The 17,308-nt window shown below is 38.0% G+C and overlaps 1 protein-coding gene across 1 annotated transcript in view; it reads left to right on the forward strand.

The window, feature by feature from the left end:
- The window catches only part of TRRAP (transformation/transcription domain-associated protein), a gene marked incomplete at its 3' end in the record, with an annotated part of 61,847 nt that overhangs the window by 20,793 nt on the left and 23,746 nt on the right, over positions 1-17,308 (forward strand). The window contains exons 20-35 of the mRNA XM_010155673.1: positions 336-536; positions 2,852-3,003; positions 4,050-4,249; positions 5,036-5,253; positions 5,377-5,574; positions 6,239-6,499; positions 7,462-7,623; positions 8,795-8,891; positions 9,334-9,455; positions 10,910-11,080; positions 11,809-11,877; positions 14,551-14,571; positions 15,658-15,777; positions 15,998-16,117; positions 16,480-16,644; positions 17,047-17,228. Of these exons, the coding sequence (XP_010153975.1) occupies positions 336-536; positions 2,852-3,003; positions 4,050-4,249; positions 5,036-5,253; positions 5,377-5,574; positions 6,239-6,499; positions 7,462-7,623; positions 8,795-8,891; positions 9,334-9,455; positions 10,910-11,080; positions 11,809-11,877; positions 14,551-14,571; positions 15,658-15,777; positions 15,998-16,117; positions 16,480-16,644; positions 17,047-17,228 (2,459 nt within the window). The remainder of the gene's footprint in view (positions 1-335; positions 537-2,851; positions 3,004-4,049; positions 4,250-5,035; positions 5,254-5,376; positions 5,575-6,238; positions 6,500-7,461; positions 7,624-8,794; positions 8,892-9,333; positions 9,456-10,909; positions 11,081-11,808; positions 11,878-14,550; positions 14,572-15,657; positions 15,778-15,997; positions 16,118-16,479; positions 16,645-17,046; positions 17,229-17,308) is intronic.

Below are 17,308 nucleotides of genomic sequence, written 5' to 3' on the forward strand. Positions count from 1 at the left end.
TTCAACCTTAACTAGCCTGCTTTTTTTTCTTTTCAAATTCATAACATTGTTTACTTATTATTATCTAATATTAGCCGTAAACGTGAAATTACATTTCAGTGTGGCAAAGATTCTGTAGTTGATCACATTTCTCTAAAATGGCATTTAGGACAACCTAGTTCCAAAGCATGAACTGAAACTGCTTTTATTCAACATAGGTAGGTATTCTCTGGAAGTCATGCAGGATCAGTTACCCAGATAGAATAAGTGTGTTCCTCTACACTTTTTTTTTAACTTTACAACTTGAAAAATTGGAAGTGAGGCTGGTGTGACCACGTAACATTTAAAACTTACAGGCTTTGTGGCGTACACTGCGTAATCCTGCAGACAGCATTTCTCATGTGGCTTATCGTGTACTTGGTAAATTTGGTGGAAGCAACAGGAAGATGTTAAAGGAATCGCAGAAACTACAGTATGTAGTCACAGAAATCCAAGGACCCAGTATTACAATCGAATTTTCAGACTGTAAAGCATCCATTCAGCTCCCAATGGAAAAGGTAAGGGCCTAAGTTTTCTGTGCTGAGAAACCATCTTACTCATTTTCCCCTTATTAGAGATACTTTGGAAGTTTGTTTGCTTGTAAAACCTTAATTAAATATGTGGTATGACTGCCAGTTCCACATATGAGTTAATGAATATCTAATGTGATAGAATTTGCATAATTAGAAGTAGGTTTTAGGATCTCATGCATACATGTTTGTTTTTATATCCTATCCGTTAGACAAATAGATTTCTACTTCATTTATGTTGTAATGAAGAAACAAAACCCACTTAAGTATCCTTTTTGTTTGTTTCAAGTAATTTTTGAGTTGTCAGAGTTGTCAGGTAAAGTATAAAAAGGTGTTTCAGAAATAACTGCAAAGAGCTTATTTTCTTTTTAACTTTGTAGTGACCTACACTAGTTAGACCTACACTAACTTCTTGGGTCATTTCAACATGTGAAATTAGCAGAAGCTTGCCAACTTGTTCTTTCTTTTTTTTTTTTTTTTGTCCCTTCAAACTGTTCCATATGTCACCCCCATAATAATATATTTCAACAAAGTGGCAGGATAGGGAGCTAAACTGGCACAAGTAAGTGCTTCCTGTGCATGTTTTTCCCCTTCCTACCTTTTGGTGAACGGCAGGAATCTGCTCTAAAACCTCCCTGTTTTCTTCTTGAAGTCTACCAGAAACTTCCACAGTGGGTTGTAGATGGTTATTCTGAGGACTCCAGTGATTTGGTTTTGTTGTCTCTGGGCTGGGATAGGACTTCTCAGAGTGTCACTTTGTACTTGTAGTGGCTTTTCTCTGGCAGTCTCGGTGTACTGCACATGCTTAGTTCTGGCTAATTGCAGCAATCTAATCTGTGTCTTGGGATCTGAGAGTGAAGCTGGATTCCGAGTTAATTCGGCCTGTAGAGTTTTAATACTTGCCTTTACAAGTACACATTTTGAAGTGGGTATGATCTGAATGTAGCAACCAATTTTCTTCACCGGCAGCTGGCTCTCCTTGGCTCCGACCAGCCGAGGGGCTTAACCGTAGCTTGGAAAAATGATTCTTAAAATGCAGGTAGCTTTACTGATGTCTCCTCCTCTGTTCTGAACCTGATGAGTTGAATACGGGTAACTCCTGTAATTGCTGGCATTTTCCTATCCTGCTAGGTTTAATTCAACCCAAATTTTCCAAAATATTTATGTGTTAACATGTTAGTTAATGATACGGCACAATCTTCAGCTTCTTGGTGTTGACCCAGAGGAAATGTGAAATTAAAAGGAAAAAGAAATGCATTACATGGAAAATGGAAAATCCATGTTCTCTTTTAGTGCTTTGTTAGTCTTCTGTGCTGTGTGTAAAACTCATTGTTCCTTTCATTGGGATGCTGATGAGCTTACTCAGACGGGGTTGGGATGACAGCTAGGCAAGTCAGGAAGTGCCAAGATGGCTTTCCTTTCAAAGAGGGAAAATGCCCACTTCTTGGTAGCAGAGCCTTTTTCTTCCTAATCTTGTTTAAGCATGGATGGTTAGATTTTAGTTATGATTGATGAGGTATTGGAATTCCTTATTTTGTACACTCCAAAACAGTTTTCACCTGTGTGTTTTATACTTATGCCTATTTAATTTTTTTTTAAAATTTCTTCCATTTTTGAGGGGGAGAAGGAGAGAAATTATCTAGCTGTGTTTTATGTGTATTTAAATACATACAAAATAGAAATTCTGCAGAAAGATGTATTCCCCTCCCCTTTTCATCGCTTTCATATTTTGAGAGATTATTTGAATTATTCTCAAATGTATTAAATAAACCACATTGCAAAGAAAAAGGGTGGTACTATTTCTATTAAGAGGTGTTTAGAAGTTGCTTACAGGGATATTTCATCGTGGATGATGTAGCTCTTGATTTGTACGGAGAATATGACAAAGTAATTCGTAAGAACATTTTTTGGTACCATTTATGTATGTGTATAAATGCGTTGTGTACCTATAGTACACGGGGATTAGGAAGAGAGATTATGCTGGAGGGAAGGTGAAGAAGATTTTCTTGAGGGAGGAGAGAGAATGAAGGTTCAGCTCACTCATGACTTCTAATGCTTTCTGACCATGGAAATGTATCTGCCGTGAAACTCTGCATTTATGAAAGCACAGCAAATACCATCACAGTTTGAAGTCTGTGCTCTCAGGCATTCTCTGCATTTCTTAACTTAGGCAGTCCAAATTGCACATACTTTTAAATTTAGTTTAAATATGTATTGAAGATGCTGTTGCCTTGATTTTTCACCTGATTGTAAATATTAAGAACAAGAAGTGTTTGTTTACCATCCATCCTTTCTCATGATAGGCGATTGAGACTGCTCTGGACTGTTTGAAGAGTGCTAACACAGAACCGTATTATCGGAGGCAAGCGTGGGAAGTAATCAAGTGTTTTTTAGTGGCTATGATGAGCCTGGATGACAACAAACATGCGTTATACCAGCTTCTTGCACATCCCAAGTATGACAGTTCTTTAAATGTAAATGTGTATGTAAAATCTAGTGTCTTTTAAAATAACCTAGTTTAGAGACAGTGGTTAGTTTAGGCAATGTATTCTTAATGGGATTTTTACCTGCCAGTTTATCCTGCTTCTTTTTTAAATCAGTGCAGTAAGTGGAATTTTGTCAGCGTATTATTTAATGCCAGTGACATGTGTCAATGTTTCATCCTTGGATTTTCTTCCCCTAATTCCAGTACAATTTATAATCTGTTACATATGATCAGATAATTTTTTAAAATTAATTTTAGTTTAATATATTTAAATGGTTGGAAAATTCTGGTGCTTAATTTTGTTTTAAAGATGAACTTAGATTGTGATGTTTTGTATGTGCATCTAACTTTTTACTAAAGCAAAAGAAAAAATTCAGCTTTGTTTAGTGCCCAGATTGCAGCATAGTCACACGCATAAAATGTTTGTCGTAGTGGGGGGCTTTTATTGACACATAATGACTTAGTTGCTTTTAGGCAACTTTAGCATCTTGGCTCACAAAGTGTGTGCTGAGTTGGGAGTTTTGCAGTGTAGTAAGTGTGGGTAAAGAGTATAGTAGCTTTCATAACTTGTTAGACTTGACATAAGCATAGCTTTGCAGTGAATAGGTTTTGTTGGGCAGTGATTTGATAAATAATGTTTTAGTCTTTCAAGATTAAAATCAAATGTCGGTTTAAAAAAGGGAAAAATGTCAAAATATTGAAAATGACATTCTGTAATTGAGTTGCAGTATGATGCCTGTATACCTATTATTTGTAGCATACGTGGCTTCTTTTGAACCGCTGGCTTTAAATGTTCCTCATGAAATTGAGCTATCCATCATGTCTGAGACCAGTCGTTGACAAAATTCATATGGACTGAGTGAACTGGTGTAGCTCTATCAAAATGAGGGGAAAACGGGAGGGGAGAATGAGTTAGATACCAAGAGCAAACTTCAAATCAAGACTTTGACAATGCTCATGATTGAGTTGCCAGTACTGCAGTTTAGGGTTATAATGAACTTGATTTTGTCTTTCAGCTTTACTGAGAAGTCCATACCCAGTGTGATTATTTCGCATCGATACAAAGCTCAGGATACTCCAGCTCGTAAAACGTTTGAACAGGCATTGACAGGGGCGTTCATGTCAGCAGTCATCAAAGACCTGCGGCCTAGTGCTCTGCCTTTTGTCGCCAGCTTAATCCGCCATTACACCATGGTGGCAGTGGCTCAGCAGTGTGGTAAGTGAAGCAGAACAGAGACCGTGTGGCTGTCATGGGAGGGGTGGAGAAGTCTATGCTTTTCTAGTAGTAGTTTGCTTTAAGAAAGTCATGATATTGCAGTTTCTTCTGGGTAGAAGAACCCAGGGTTCTGGGTTTTGTTTGATTGCTGAATTTTTCGTTAAATTCTTTTGAGCGGTGAAAAAATTAAGCAGGTTTTTAAAAACAATATTAAGTGATTGCTTTTTTTAAACGCTACAGCCAATGAAATAATTACAGCATGGAACAGTTTATGTTTCCAGAGCATTTGTGTAACTTGACATACACAGTTATTTCTGTGAATGGTCTTTGGGTTGTTTCCACGTGTGGTTTTGAAGGACCATCAGAGGAGCTGAGTGAATGTTAGGGCACTGCAGTGGCTGGTATCCATGCAGTAAACTTTTTATTTGGAGTTGACTGTATGACAAGGAATCTGGGAAAAGACATGCTATAAGCATATCATTCTTCATTGTCACATTAATGCAACTTAAATTTTTATGATTCTTCATTTTAATTAAATCTTTTTGCAGTGCCTAATCTAGTGCATGGAAGAAAATACTCAAGTAGATGTAATCTTTTCTTCTTCTGAGGGTGAAGAATGCCTTGCAATCTATTTATATGCAAATGGACACAGTGCTTACTGCTTTTGCTGTCAGATCCTTAGAGGAGTAGTAAAATCTAATTGAAAGACTATTCATATTGAAATATCCATTGTTTTATCCCCCTCCCTTTTTTTTTTCTTTTCTTCTTCCCCAATACAAATTACAGGTCCGTTTTTGCTGCAGTGCTATCAGGTTGGAAGCCAGCCTAGCACGGCCATGTTTCATAGTGAAGAAAACGGGTCAAAAGGCATGGATCCCTTGGTGCTTATTGATGCCATAGCAATCTGCATGGCATATGAGGAGAAGGAACTCTGCAAAATAGGAGAGGTGGCACTCGCAGTGATATTTGATGTTGCAAGCATTATCTTGGGTTCAAAGGAAAGGGTAATATATATATATTTTTAAGTATTTAAATGATCTTGTTTCAGCCAATAAAATTCTACTTCTAAAATTTTGGAGGCTACCAGTGCACTGAAAATGCGACCTGATACATTTCTTTGTTTCCAGGCCTGCCAGCTTCCTTTGTTTTCGTACATTGTGGAACGTTTGTGTGCTTGCTGTTACGAACAAGCTTGGTATGCTAAACTAGGAGGTGTCGTGTCAATTAAATTTCTTATGGAACGGCTGCCACTCATTTGGGTCCTCCAGAACCAGCAGACTTTCCTGAAGGCACTTCTCTTTGTTATGATGGATCTAACTGGAGAGGTATGTAATGAATGAATTACATCAAACAGTGTGGGGGGAAACAAACTTCTTAAATTCACACAGATTAAAACCCTGCTAATCTTGATTTTACCATATCTGCAGTAGTTACAAGTGAATTTTAGTCATTTTAACTTAAATGGAGACCTGATGTTATGAATGAGTTCTGTTGGGTTTTTTTTTTTTTTTTTCAACATAACTTTGCCAAAGTTGTTGGAATTACAGTTGCTTCTTTCTGAGTGGAAATGCACAGGTTGCATTCAGACCAGGGAAAGAACACTAGGTTCACTGTCACCTGCATGAAACACACTGTTACATTTTCATCTTTCTGTGTTTAGTCTGAAAGGGGCTCATCCTATCTAAGAGCTGGATGCAGTTACAGATACCTTAATCAGCTGCTCGACCTTTTCTCAGTTGTGAACCATACAGTGACAATGTTACTAAAGGTTCCAGCACCCGAGTTTGTTTATAAGGTGGTGTTGCATTGCAGCTCACAGTTTTGGAATGACTCAGTGGGAAAGACTAGTTCAGTATGTGTTCTTCATGTGTTTCTAACTGTTTGCTGAGTATTCATCAAAATCAAATGCCAAGTTCATTGATGAGTAGTGTGTAGATTGGTGATCTCTCATCTGTACTTTTTCAATAAAAATAACCTATGATACCTTAGGTTTCCAATGGAGCAGTTGCCATGGCAAAGACCACGTTAGAACAGCTTTTGATTAGATGTGCAACTCCTTTAAAAGATGAAGAAAAACCAGAAGAAATCCTAGCAGCACAGGAAAAGTCCTTCCATCATGTAACGCATGACCTCGTTCGAGAAGTAACCTCTCCAAACTCTACTGTGAGAAAACAGGCCATGCATTCATTGCAGGTACTTGCACAGGTCACGGGAAAAAGTGTCACGGTGATCATGGAGCCACATAAAGAGGTAAGCAGAGATACTTACTGAAAGTCCAAGTGCATGTGAAGTTGTTTAACACTTTGGATTTGTAAAATGCGTTCCTGAGTAAATTTTCCCGCCTTAGTGGTTGAAGTTCTTAGTGCTTTGGTAGCGTATGTTCGTCATTTGCTAGGTTTCGTTGTTCTGAAGTACGCTCTGGCAGGAGTGCTGTAGAGATTTGTACAAGCTGTGCCTGACTACTTAGCCAGTATTTTTAGTGTCTTCAGGTTGATCTACTTTGTGAAATTATGGACTGCCTGCCCTACCAGCAGTCAGACACAGGCTAGGCCAGGTAGATTTTGACCCTCAATTCTGTGTGTATTTTCTAAATATGAGGTTTATTGCTATGCCTTTCCCTATCCAGAGAGAGACTACAAAGATCAAAGCTGCTTGAAATCACATTTTGCTAGATACTCATTAAAGCTAATAGCATTCATTCTCTTTCAGGACAGGTAAATGTACTTAAGCCCTGAGGGCCACCACAACATATGAAATTATAGATGTTATTGTGGTTTGGGAGCATGCAGAGAAGGATCCTTGATTGGTATCTTATTTTCCAGAAGGTCGTTATGGAGAAGAGTGAGAAGTTGTGTAATGGAAAAAAAACTTACATGGATGTTTTTGTTTTTCTGATGGCTTAGGATTTTAGATAGACTTATTTCTTAACTTGAACACTTAAAATTCTTAAGTCTATGAATTTCTTAATTGTTTATAGCATTATCTGAAGTTATTAAATATCATAGATCTGTTCACAGAGAGTATGTAATAACTACAGTTACTGAGTTGTTTTGCTAACTGACTGTGTTAGTAGTTCAGAGAAATGCTTCTCTTCTTGCTTAGTGATTTCTGAAGAGGTACGTCTGGAGCCATGACTGGTGATGTCTTAGTGCCTAGGTCTGTGGGGTCATTGAATAGACTGCTAATTCAGTAATCTAAATTACATTGTGTAGGTTCTCCAAGACATGGTTCCTCCTAAAAAGCATTTACTTAGGCATCAACCTGCAAATGCCCAGATTGGCCTGATGGAAGGAAATACATTTTGCACAACACTGCAACCCCGTTTGTTTACGATGGATCTAAATGTTGTGGAACACAAGGTTTTCTACACAGAGGTACTTTCTTTTTATGTTGTCATATTTGAATGTAGATAGTTTATGGTGTTAGAACTTTCATTGTTAAAAGTACATATTTTCTCTGTGCATTTTAAACTTTCTCCAAAATGTAAGAATTTACATTTTGAAATGTGAACAGAGGTCTGCCTTTATAACATGAGCTCTGAGCTAAGCAGAATATTCTAATGTGTGTGAAAGATATGAAATGAACTTTGTTATACTCCTGGTAGTGCTAACTTTCATATTTAGGTCTTATTTTAGGCACAGTAAATCTATTAAATAGACCGTTGTACTGCCGAAGTTCTTGAGTCCCTAACAGTTTGAGTAAAATCAGATACAAAACTAGTGTGCAGATTTAACTTAAACTGTCTAGTCCCTGGGTTTCCTAGCTGTCTTGTCCACACAGATCCCTTTATACCAACAGTAATCCAGTTAGCAGTGCAGGTATGGGGTACATGCAGAGGATCCTCTGTTTTTTTTTTCCTTAAGACATAAACAAAGTGCTTTAGATCAAAAGTGTCTGTAAGCGTGAGAGTGAGATATTGGTATTGGGAAGGTCTGCATCCTAATAGTGTTCTTGGATATAGGTGCAGCCTGGACATAGATAACTTCCATAACTTACTTTCAACCTCCTCAGTGTTTTCTGATGGAAAACATAGACACCTATTGAAAACACTCAGCTGCGAAGAGGAGAACTCTCTAGGGAAGAATTGTCCCTCTGGGCAGTGTTCCAGGACCATTAAAATTACTGAAGATATTTTCAGCATGTGTTTTCCCTATTACTCTCCTGTTCTGTTAGCCCTTTCCTCAGTATTTTCTGTACGTATTATTGCCCTTCAGGTGGCAAGCTCTTCTGTAGACCTGTTCTTTTATCACATTAGCAGCCTGTTTGCACATGGCCAGGAAAATGCAAAATGGCTAATTTCTGCCTGACTTTCTCTGGTGGCAATGCTAATGGGCTTTTTTGCCTCTGGCTAACCACCAGTTTTCATGGGGACTTACACTTGGTATTGAGTAGAATTTTTGCCTGTTGGTGAAATTTGGGAATTGATTTGTGTGTTTGCATAAACTTGCCTCTTTGAGGAAACAAGGCTAAAAAGGTCACTGATAATACTGTCTCAAACACGATTCACAATGCTGTGCTAAAATGATGGTTTATTTTTTTCCATAGTTACTGAATTTGTGTGAGGCTGAAGATGCTGCCTTAATGAAACTACCTTGTTACAAAAGTCTTCCATCGCTTGTACCTCTTCGGATTGCAGCCTTAAGTAAGTGAAAGTTCCTCAACAAAATTCGAGGTAGCTGAGTGTCCTTGTGAGCAATCGGCAGTCGTCTTCCCAGCATCAGCAGAAAACTTGACTGCTTGAAGACTGATGACTGCTCTCCAGAGGTCACAGTTTAATGGCGAATACTGGGAAAGTATCGCTGCTTTCTTAATGGCTAGGATTGACTTTCTGAAATTACCCAAAATATTTTTTGACTAATTATGTTATATAGCATTAGGAAAACTTCAGAACACTGTTAATAGAATTTCCATTCTTTTACTACTCTATGATGCCTGTTGCTTTTGGCAAAACATGCTATGCTTTAGCTGTCAATAATTTAAAATGAAATAAAAGAAACAAAGAGAAAAAACGTAGATTTAGGGTTTCTCCCCCCCCCCTTGAAACTGAGTTAACAAAGGGAACAAATTTACTTTGATATTTGCAGATGCTCTAGCTGCCTGCAATTACTTGCCTCAGTCAAGAGAGAAAATCATTGCTGCACTTTTCAAGGCACTTAATTCAACCAATAATGAACTGCAGGAGGCAGGAGAAGCATGCATGAGAAAGGTTAGTGTATTAAAACAAAGTTGCTTTTGAGGCCTTTGTTCTCTCTGCTTTACTTCCTTGTTACATGGGCAAGTTCTCTACAGGGAATAATGGCTGTTTTGTTAAGTTTTTGTTAGTGACACCAATATAAATAAGTTTGTCACATGTGTTTTCTGGGGGGTTTGAACTTTAGCCATACTAATTTCTTCTGGTTGAAATGAAGTATTATAAGCTCTTGGACGAGGACCATGGTCTTTCTGTCTGTCTGGCCTTTCAGTCTTTCTGTTTGATGTTTGCAAATATATCTTCTTTTCTAAATAAACAGTGTTAGTCCTTCCTAGCAGTTTTGTAAATGTGGCTGGCTTCATTGGAAAAGCTTTTTCTGTGTTTCTTCTTTCTTCCTAAAAGAAGACCTAAAAGAGACCCTATAGTTGGTTTTGAAGATGTAAGCACTAGCAGAGAGTTGAAGTGCATTATGGTATGGCAGTTACCTTAAGGAGCAGACTGTGGCCGTAGTGTTTAAGGTCAGAACTGGTATCCTTGCACGGTGCTACACGGCACTGTCTGTTCTGTGGATGCTAGGTGATAGTGTGAAAAAGCTGGAAGGATAGGGAAAAGGATATTCTGTCATCATGATTTGTTGCCCAGTAGGTATGCTTAATTCTGATTCAGCAAGATTAATACCGTTCTTCTAAATATAGAAAGTGATAATAAAAATGTTACAGTCTCCTCGTAATGATGTGTATGTTGGCTGGCACGTAGCAGGGAATATAACTGTAATAATACAGGGGGTTTACATTGGTTTAGACCATTGATTGATTAGAGGTCAGACGTTGTCTTTTCGTGTCATTCTGGTCATGAAGGGGAATGTAATTCTGATTTATGGTTTGCTAATGATACAGGTGGGTTAAGAGGTAAGAGGGAGCAAGTAAGGGTTGTTCTGACCTGTGGTAGAAGATTTTTTTCTAATTTGTTTTTCCTGTGACAAATCCATGCCCACAGGATGTTTGGTTATGACAGGAACCATATGACATTTTGGTTATGACAGTTATTCTTTCTGGCTGCTTGCAGCCAGGTTCTCTTCACCTTTTGTGTTACTCAGGATACATGAAGATTGTAACACAGAAATATGCTCTGTTGCTTTCGGCCAGCTTCACAGGCAGTTCTTAGTGAAGTATTGTCTAAGTAGTTTGTCCATGGCATATTTAATTTATAACTGTGGCAGCTTTTTAATCCATCTGTAATTAAGATCTCCTACTTGATTATCTTATGGAATGTCCTACTAAGTGTCAGAAATACTGACGTGCTTCCCAGATCCATCTTGTCACTATATATGTTTCCAGCAGTAAATATTGGCTAAACAATTTCATTCTGAAAGTTCAAAATAAAAGTCAACAGAATTTATTTTAAGAAAGATGCTTGCACTACAGTTGCTCGCCTCTCTATCTGTATCTTAGTCCTGTACTCTCTCGCAGTTCTTGGAAGGAGCTACGATAGAAGTTGATCAAATTCATACCCACATGAGACCATTGCTTATGATGCTGGGAGACTATCGGAGTCTGACACTGAATGTTGTGAATCGTCTGACATCTGTCACTAGACTTTTTCCAAACTCCTTTAATGATAAATTCTGTGATCAGATGATGGTAAGCCCATTCAGATTCTCTTTTAGTAATACTTGTATTGTTGAAATGTCAAAAGAACAGTACAGTAATGACTCAGTGTATATATTGGAAGTAAAAGATATTTGGTTTACAAATAATAGGGGAAAAAAAATCTTTAAACAAATTGATTTAATTTCCAGAGAGCCGGTAACCTAGAAAGTCAAGAGATCTTCTCTTCTAGTGAAGATATACCTAGTTATGCTAAGGTCTGCTTGGACAAATTGATCTTTTAAGCAAGGTGCCAGTAGTGCAACATACTAAGGAAACCCTTGAAAATATATCCTAGTGGACTAAGTCCTTTTGGTGTTTTCTTGATTTATAAAATGGTGGAAGATACTGCCCTTCTTCACAGTTTTTAAACTGTGTGTGAATTCTTTGTGCTTTTGCCATGGATATTTAAACGTTTAAATGCACATGTGTCAAGAAAATCATTAAACGAGTGATTAAGCCTATCATCATTGTATATCAGGCCTCAGATTTTTGTGCCTTTTGTTGCATGTATTTCTATAACCCCTGCTTTCTTGAACATGGAGAGGACGTTTAGCAACAGTCAACCCTTAAATCTGGGGGAATGAAAATATCTAATAGTTTTTCCTTTTGTTTCCTTCAGTTATTTCTGCTTCTACTTCTTTTCTTGTAGCATATGCTGTCACTTGGTAAAATGGAGCAGTATAATTACAAGAATGGTACTAATTACCCTCTCTTTATAGCAACACCTGCGCAAGTGGATGGAAGTTGTAGTTATTACACACAAAGGTGGACAACGGAGTGATGGAAATGTAAGTTAATGAATGCTTTTATGTGGGAAGACAAGAAATAAATAGTATTAATATTTTGGAGTTACAGAACTCATTCAGTTGGAAATGTTGCCATAACTGGTTATGCACTGATGTTTTGTTATAAGCTAATGAATTTGTATGTATATCGAGTATTCCTGACAAATCCTAGTGAAAGGACCTTATCTGCTGAGAGTGGTTACTTTTCAAGCCTGTCCTGTACAGGTTGGTGTAGGGGACTGTTCGGTGATGAAATTTTCTTCCACTCAGGATTTTCTGCTTAAAAATCTGTTCCTCATTGGAATGACTGACAAGCTCAGCAGCATAATCCCTCTTTTTTCACTAATATATTCAATGTTCATAACATAATCTGTTGAAAACTATACAGAATAATAATATAATCCCAGTTAATTTAAAATATGGTGTATGAAAACTAAGTTCAATATTTACCAGTTGAGATCACATTTAAATCTCTCTCCCACCCAAACTAGTGGCCTCAGTGTTGGACTATGGGAAGCTGATCAGTTTTCTTATAAATGGAAAATTGCACAGTGTAGTGCCAACACTGCCTGCTCTTAGCAATACAGCACTGCAGGGAATTCCTGCCTCGGTGGTGTCTCATGGAGATTACCGAAGTTCCATAGTTCTAGTAAGATTTTAGTGTTGGGATTTATTATTGCAACTAAGAAAAAAATTGGAGGGAATTTCATGAACTTCTGTTTTTCAAATCAGAGTGAAGTTAGAGTGCCTTTTTATTTCCCTCAAAACATGGGAATGGCTTAATGGCTTTTCATTGTCCTTTCCTGTCATTGCAGAGAGCTTTTAAATCTGAATCTAGGCAGTGCTTTGTATTTGACCTGGATGTTCTCCAGCGGAGTGCCACTTCTTTCTTGCGTTAACCTTAAAAACTGCATTTTTCAGTTAAACACCTTTTAATCAGGTCAGGGTAGTTTTAAGGTCGTAATATTCTTTTGGGATTCGCTTTTCCACACACTTGATGATTACAGATATCTTGCAAATATTTTTGTAGCAATAGTTTTTCAAGCCACAGTGTGGCACCTCTAGAACAGTTTTAGTTGTCTCTAAGTCACATTTAATTGTGAATTATTTTGTTTCTAATGTGTTCTGTTCATGTTTTCTATGTAGTTGTGTGTTTATTCTCCTAAGCCTGTAATTTTCTTTTTTTTAGTGTTGGTTTAAAACCTATGTATATTGAGGGGGAGGTGCACACCAGACATGTCAGAAGGAATCTACTGTCACATCTTGAGGGAGGAGAGAAGTCTGTGGAAACGTTTTCACATAGAATTGTGGGCCTACAAAGTTGATTGAAATATTATTTCCCCCTCCCCAGTTGTTGCTGTGAAGATTCCTTAAAAAAAAAAAAGCTAAGGCAGGGTACAGACAGTGTGTTGCTCTTGTCTGTGTTCGTATGTCCATCCATACAGTGCCCTGTTGCTGTCATTGTATCTTCTAAATGTGCAAAAACTAGGATGGTGAAGCTGGTGGTCAGAGTTACTGCAGCTCGCCTTTCAGGTACTCTGATTTCTTCTTGACCATAGCGAGATTCCAAAATCTGAGATACTCAAAAGCAGTGCTGGGGAGTGCTATTGGAGTAGGTTGCATCATTGAGAGTGAGTGAGTGGTTAGATCTAGGACATGGTAAAGACACAGTGGTGAATGGAAGTGGTGAGGAAAACCTTCTTTGCTAGCTGAAATGGTACAAAACACTGTTACAGTCACTTTTTGGACCCAAGGAGTTTTCATCTTTTTCCAGCAGCACATTATGAAGGTGCCATTTGATGGTGGTGCTGGTGTTGTCATGCAATTCTCCAGCATAGTGCGGGTCGTGGCTAGCCAGCAAGGCTCTGAAACAATCCAAAATCTATGGACTGAGTTTTCATGTGTAAATGGAAATTCTAGGCAAATTCAGAATGTTGGATATCTCGGTTAAAAATGCTGCATAATAATTAACAACTGTTGATGCCAGAATAACTAAGCTCTTTGCTCACCCAAATAATTTTATGATGGTGCTACTATGTTTCTGAACTGTGACTCGGCTGTTTACATAAATTAACAAATTAAACCATAACATATTGGCTAGCATTAAGATCCAGTTCATTGGCCCAATGGGTGAATTCTTTGATTTAAATCCCTTTTTCCTCTCTTCCCTGCCTCCCCAAGGAAAGGTGTGGTTTTTAGGTCATGTCTGGTAATTGAAAAAACAAGCTTTGAATAGCTGGTTGCCTCTGATTGTCCTCTCACGGACGTTGGCACCACGGTGGAAATTCTGCGTTACAGCCTATGAGGAACTTCATCGCTTGGAGTTCAAGTACTGAAAGGGGTTTCATAATCAATCCTGGACAAATTTGTCCTTGACGATGCTAAAATATTATTTCCCCTGACTTAACCTTTTTATTCAGTAGAAATATTTGAGAAGCTATGTCTAAACCATGTGCGAGTAGAAAAAAGGATGCTTTTCATCCTAATTCTTAAGAGAGCAACTCAGAACATGGGAGATACTCATTCTCCCCATTCTTTCAGTTTAGGATGAGAAAATAACCCTGCTGAAGTCAGTTTCTGACTGTAACCTGAAGAACAGCATATACTGATTTGTTGGTTTATTTGATATTTCTGTGGGCTTTTTCTTTCCATGCTGTGACTTCTGTTTCGGTTCAGCCTGCCGCGGAAGGGGTAGAGGTGAGAAACTCAGTGGAGGCACCAGGAAGTTCTTTGTTGTTGGTGTTTGTTTTTTTTTTTCTTGTTTGTTTTTATTTTGTTTTCTTTTAAACCGTGATTTGTTAGTTTTATTGTTGTGTTTTGGGCAGAGTGCATTGTGCCTTTGAGTGCAGTGCTGTGAATTGTCTTCTGTTTGTCTGTGGCAGAGTTGTTTTGGTAACGTTGCTGTTAAGGATGTTAAGCATGTTTGTACTAGGAAGAGCAGGATTTCAGTTCTGTGAAGGCATAAGTGCTTTCAAAAGGTTTTATACGTGTTCTCAGTCCTGCACTTCAATCCATGAGAGTCGTCTTGTGGGGGTCTGTCTAGGCAGATTGTGTTAAAGGAGTGGGGCCTAATGCTTTGTGTTTAAATTCAGTTGAGGAAATGCGACGCACTTGCTAATATCCTTTTGTATCCTGCATACCAGAAATGGGTTTTAGAGGGATGATGAGGGTGGATGTTTTGGTTTTATATGGTTTTTTCCTTTCCCTTTTCTTACGGAAGAACACCTACGCGCTAACTGAAATATAGTCCAGATTTAAATTACACAATGAAGGAAAACTACACAATTATTTTGGACTTCAGAAGAATTTAATATGTAGTGGGAGAACAGAGCTGACTTATTTGAAGCTGTTTGCAAGATATACTGAACAGTGCTGTGAGAAAGCAGTCTGCCTGTTTTTTCCTATCTAGTCTGGTGTTGTGGGGTCTATATGAGCAATTGTTTAGAGAGGAGGGGCTAGCTTTTTGATGTATGAGCCACTTGGTGTAGCTTCCCCATCACCATTATCATCTGCACAGAGTTTAGCTCTTACTGGTAGAACACCACTATGCTGACAAGGAAAATAAGACCGAACCGTGATATTAGAAGGGGGGGAGGGCAGACTTCCACAAGAGCCATTTTCTCCATACGTCGTGGTAAGTAGATGCTGTATATATGTTAACCCGTCAGATTTAGTTGCTGGCTGTGCTGCTATAGAGAGGGAAAAATAACAGGTAGGATGTGTGATACTGTTTTTATTTATTTAGCTGGTAGTATTAACTTAATCTTTTTTTTTTATCTGTAGGAAATGAAGATTTGTTCAGCAATTATAAATTTATTCCACCTGATCCCAGCTGCCCCTCAGACTTTGGTTAAACCTCTGCTGGAAGTTGTTATGAAAACAGAACGAGCAATGTTAATTGAGGTAAAAGGGGAAGTTAACGTTGCTGATACTTTTACGTTAACATTTGTCTTCGACTCTTTAAATGAGGTTTTGAAATTGTCAGTAAATTCTCATCGTATAAGTTTTGAATATTTTATATCTGCATAAATGCTAAGTCAGATATATTTTTCTGAGTGCTAATTAATTATTGGAAAATACTCTGCACTCTGCATTTTTAATTTAAACTTTATGAATTTTTCAGGCTGGCAGTCCATTCAGGGAACCACTGATAAAATTTTTGACACGCCATCCGTCCCAGACTGTGGAGCTGTTCATGATGGAAGCCACTCTAAATGATCCACAGTGGAGCAGAATGTTTATGGTAAGCTGTGTGGGGAGGGGAGCGGGAAAAAACCCTCATCTTCACAAACCTGATGAATGACAAGTGTTTAGTCTTTTCCATTTTTTTCCCCCTGTATGACCCTGTAGTCCTTAATCATGGTCTTATTCTGACTGTAGGGTGACTGTTCTCCATTTTGTGTGTGTTTGTCCTGGGATGTTGATTTTATACCTTTCCAGATCACAGAAGTTTATTACTGAAATTGTCGAGGTGTTTTTATGTTGGTGAAATATAACCTCTGCAACTTTAGTGAGGAATATAAAAGCTACAGGATGATATAAATAACCTTTTGGTATTTTTGCTTTTAAGGGTTGATATTAAAATTATTTCTTCCCTCTCTTCAGAGTTTCTTGAAACATAAAGATGCCAAACCTCTACGAGATGTACTGGCAGCTAATCCTAACCGATTTATCACTCTGCTGTTACCTGTTGGGACCCAAGCAGCTGTTAGGCCTGGTTCTCCAAGCACTACCACTATGCGTCTTGATCTTCAGTTTCAGGCTATCAAGGTACTTGTTCTCGTTTGTCTCTGCACTCGATATTAAAACCTCTGTAGCTAGAGGCCTGTTGTATGCAGGCTTTCAAGTGTGTGTGTATGTGTTACAGCTCGTAGAAAAACACAAATGTAAAATGTAGTGTTTGTAGTCAGAATCACTAGGAAGGGGAAAGAGACTCAAATGAAGTATACTTGTTTAAAATTACGTAAGACACAGAAGGCAAATATGGCAACAGGAACTTACTGGTTTTTAAAAAATTTCTTTAAAACCTGATCTAAACTAGTTTTTATTTGACTCCTTTAAAAATATTTTAGGATTCTTAATTCACCTTAAAGAAGTACTCTGATATCATTGTTTCTGCTGACAGATCTGTTGCATGTTGACTGTGCATTTGTCTTGTTTTGCTTTTGACAGATCATAAGTATTATTGTTAAGAACGATGAATGTTGGTTAGCAAATCAACATTCCTTGGTCAATCAGCTGAAACGTGTGTGGGTGAGCGAAGCTTTTCAGGAGAGACATCGTAAGGAGAATATGGCTGCGACAAACTGGAAGGAACCTAAGCTGTTAGCATATTGCTTATTGAATTACTGCAAGTACGTAAAAAACATTGTTTATTTGCTATAGCTTGTGTACGGTTTTAATTTTGAAAATACTGTAAAGGTATACAGGGGTA

This window comes from Eurypyga helias, unplaced genomic scaffold (assembly GCF_000690775.1).
Source record: "Eurypyga helias isolate BGI_N326 unplaced genomic scaffold, ASM69077v1 scaffold11127, whole genome shotgun sequence".
NCBI lineage: Eukaryota > Metazoa > Chordata > Aves > Eurypygiformes > Eurypygidae > Eurypyga > Eurypyga helias.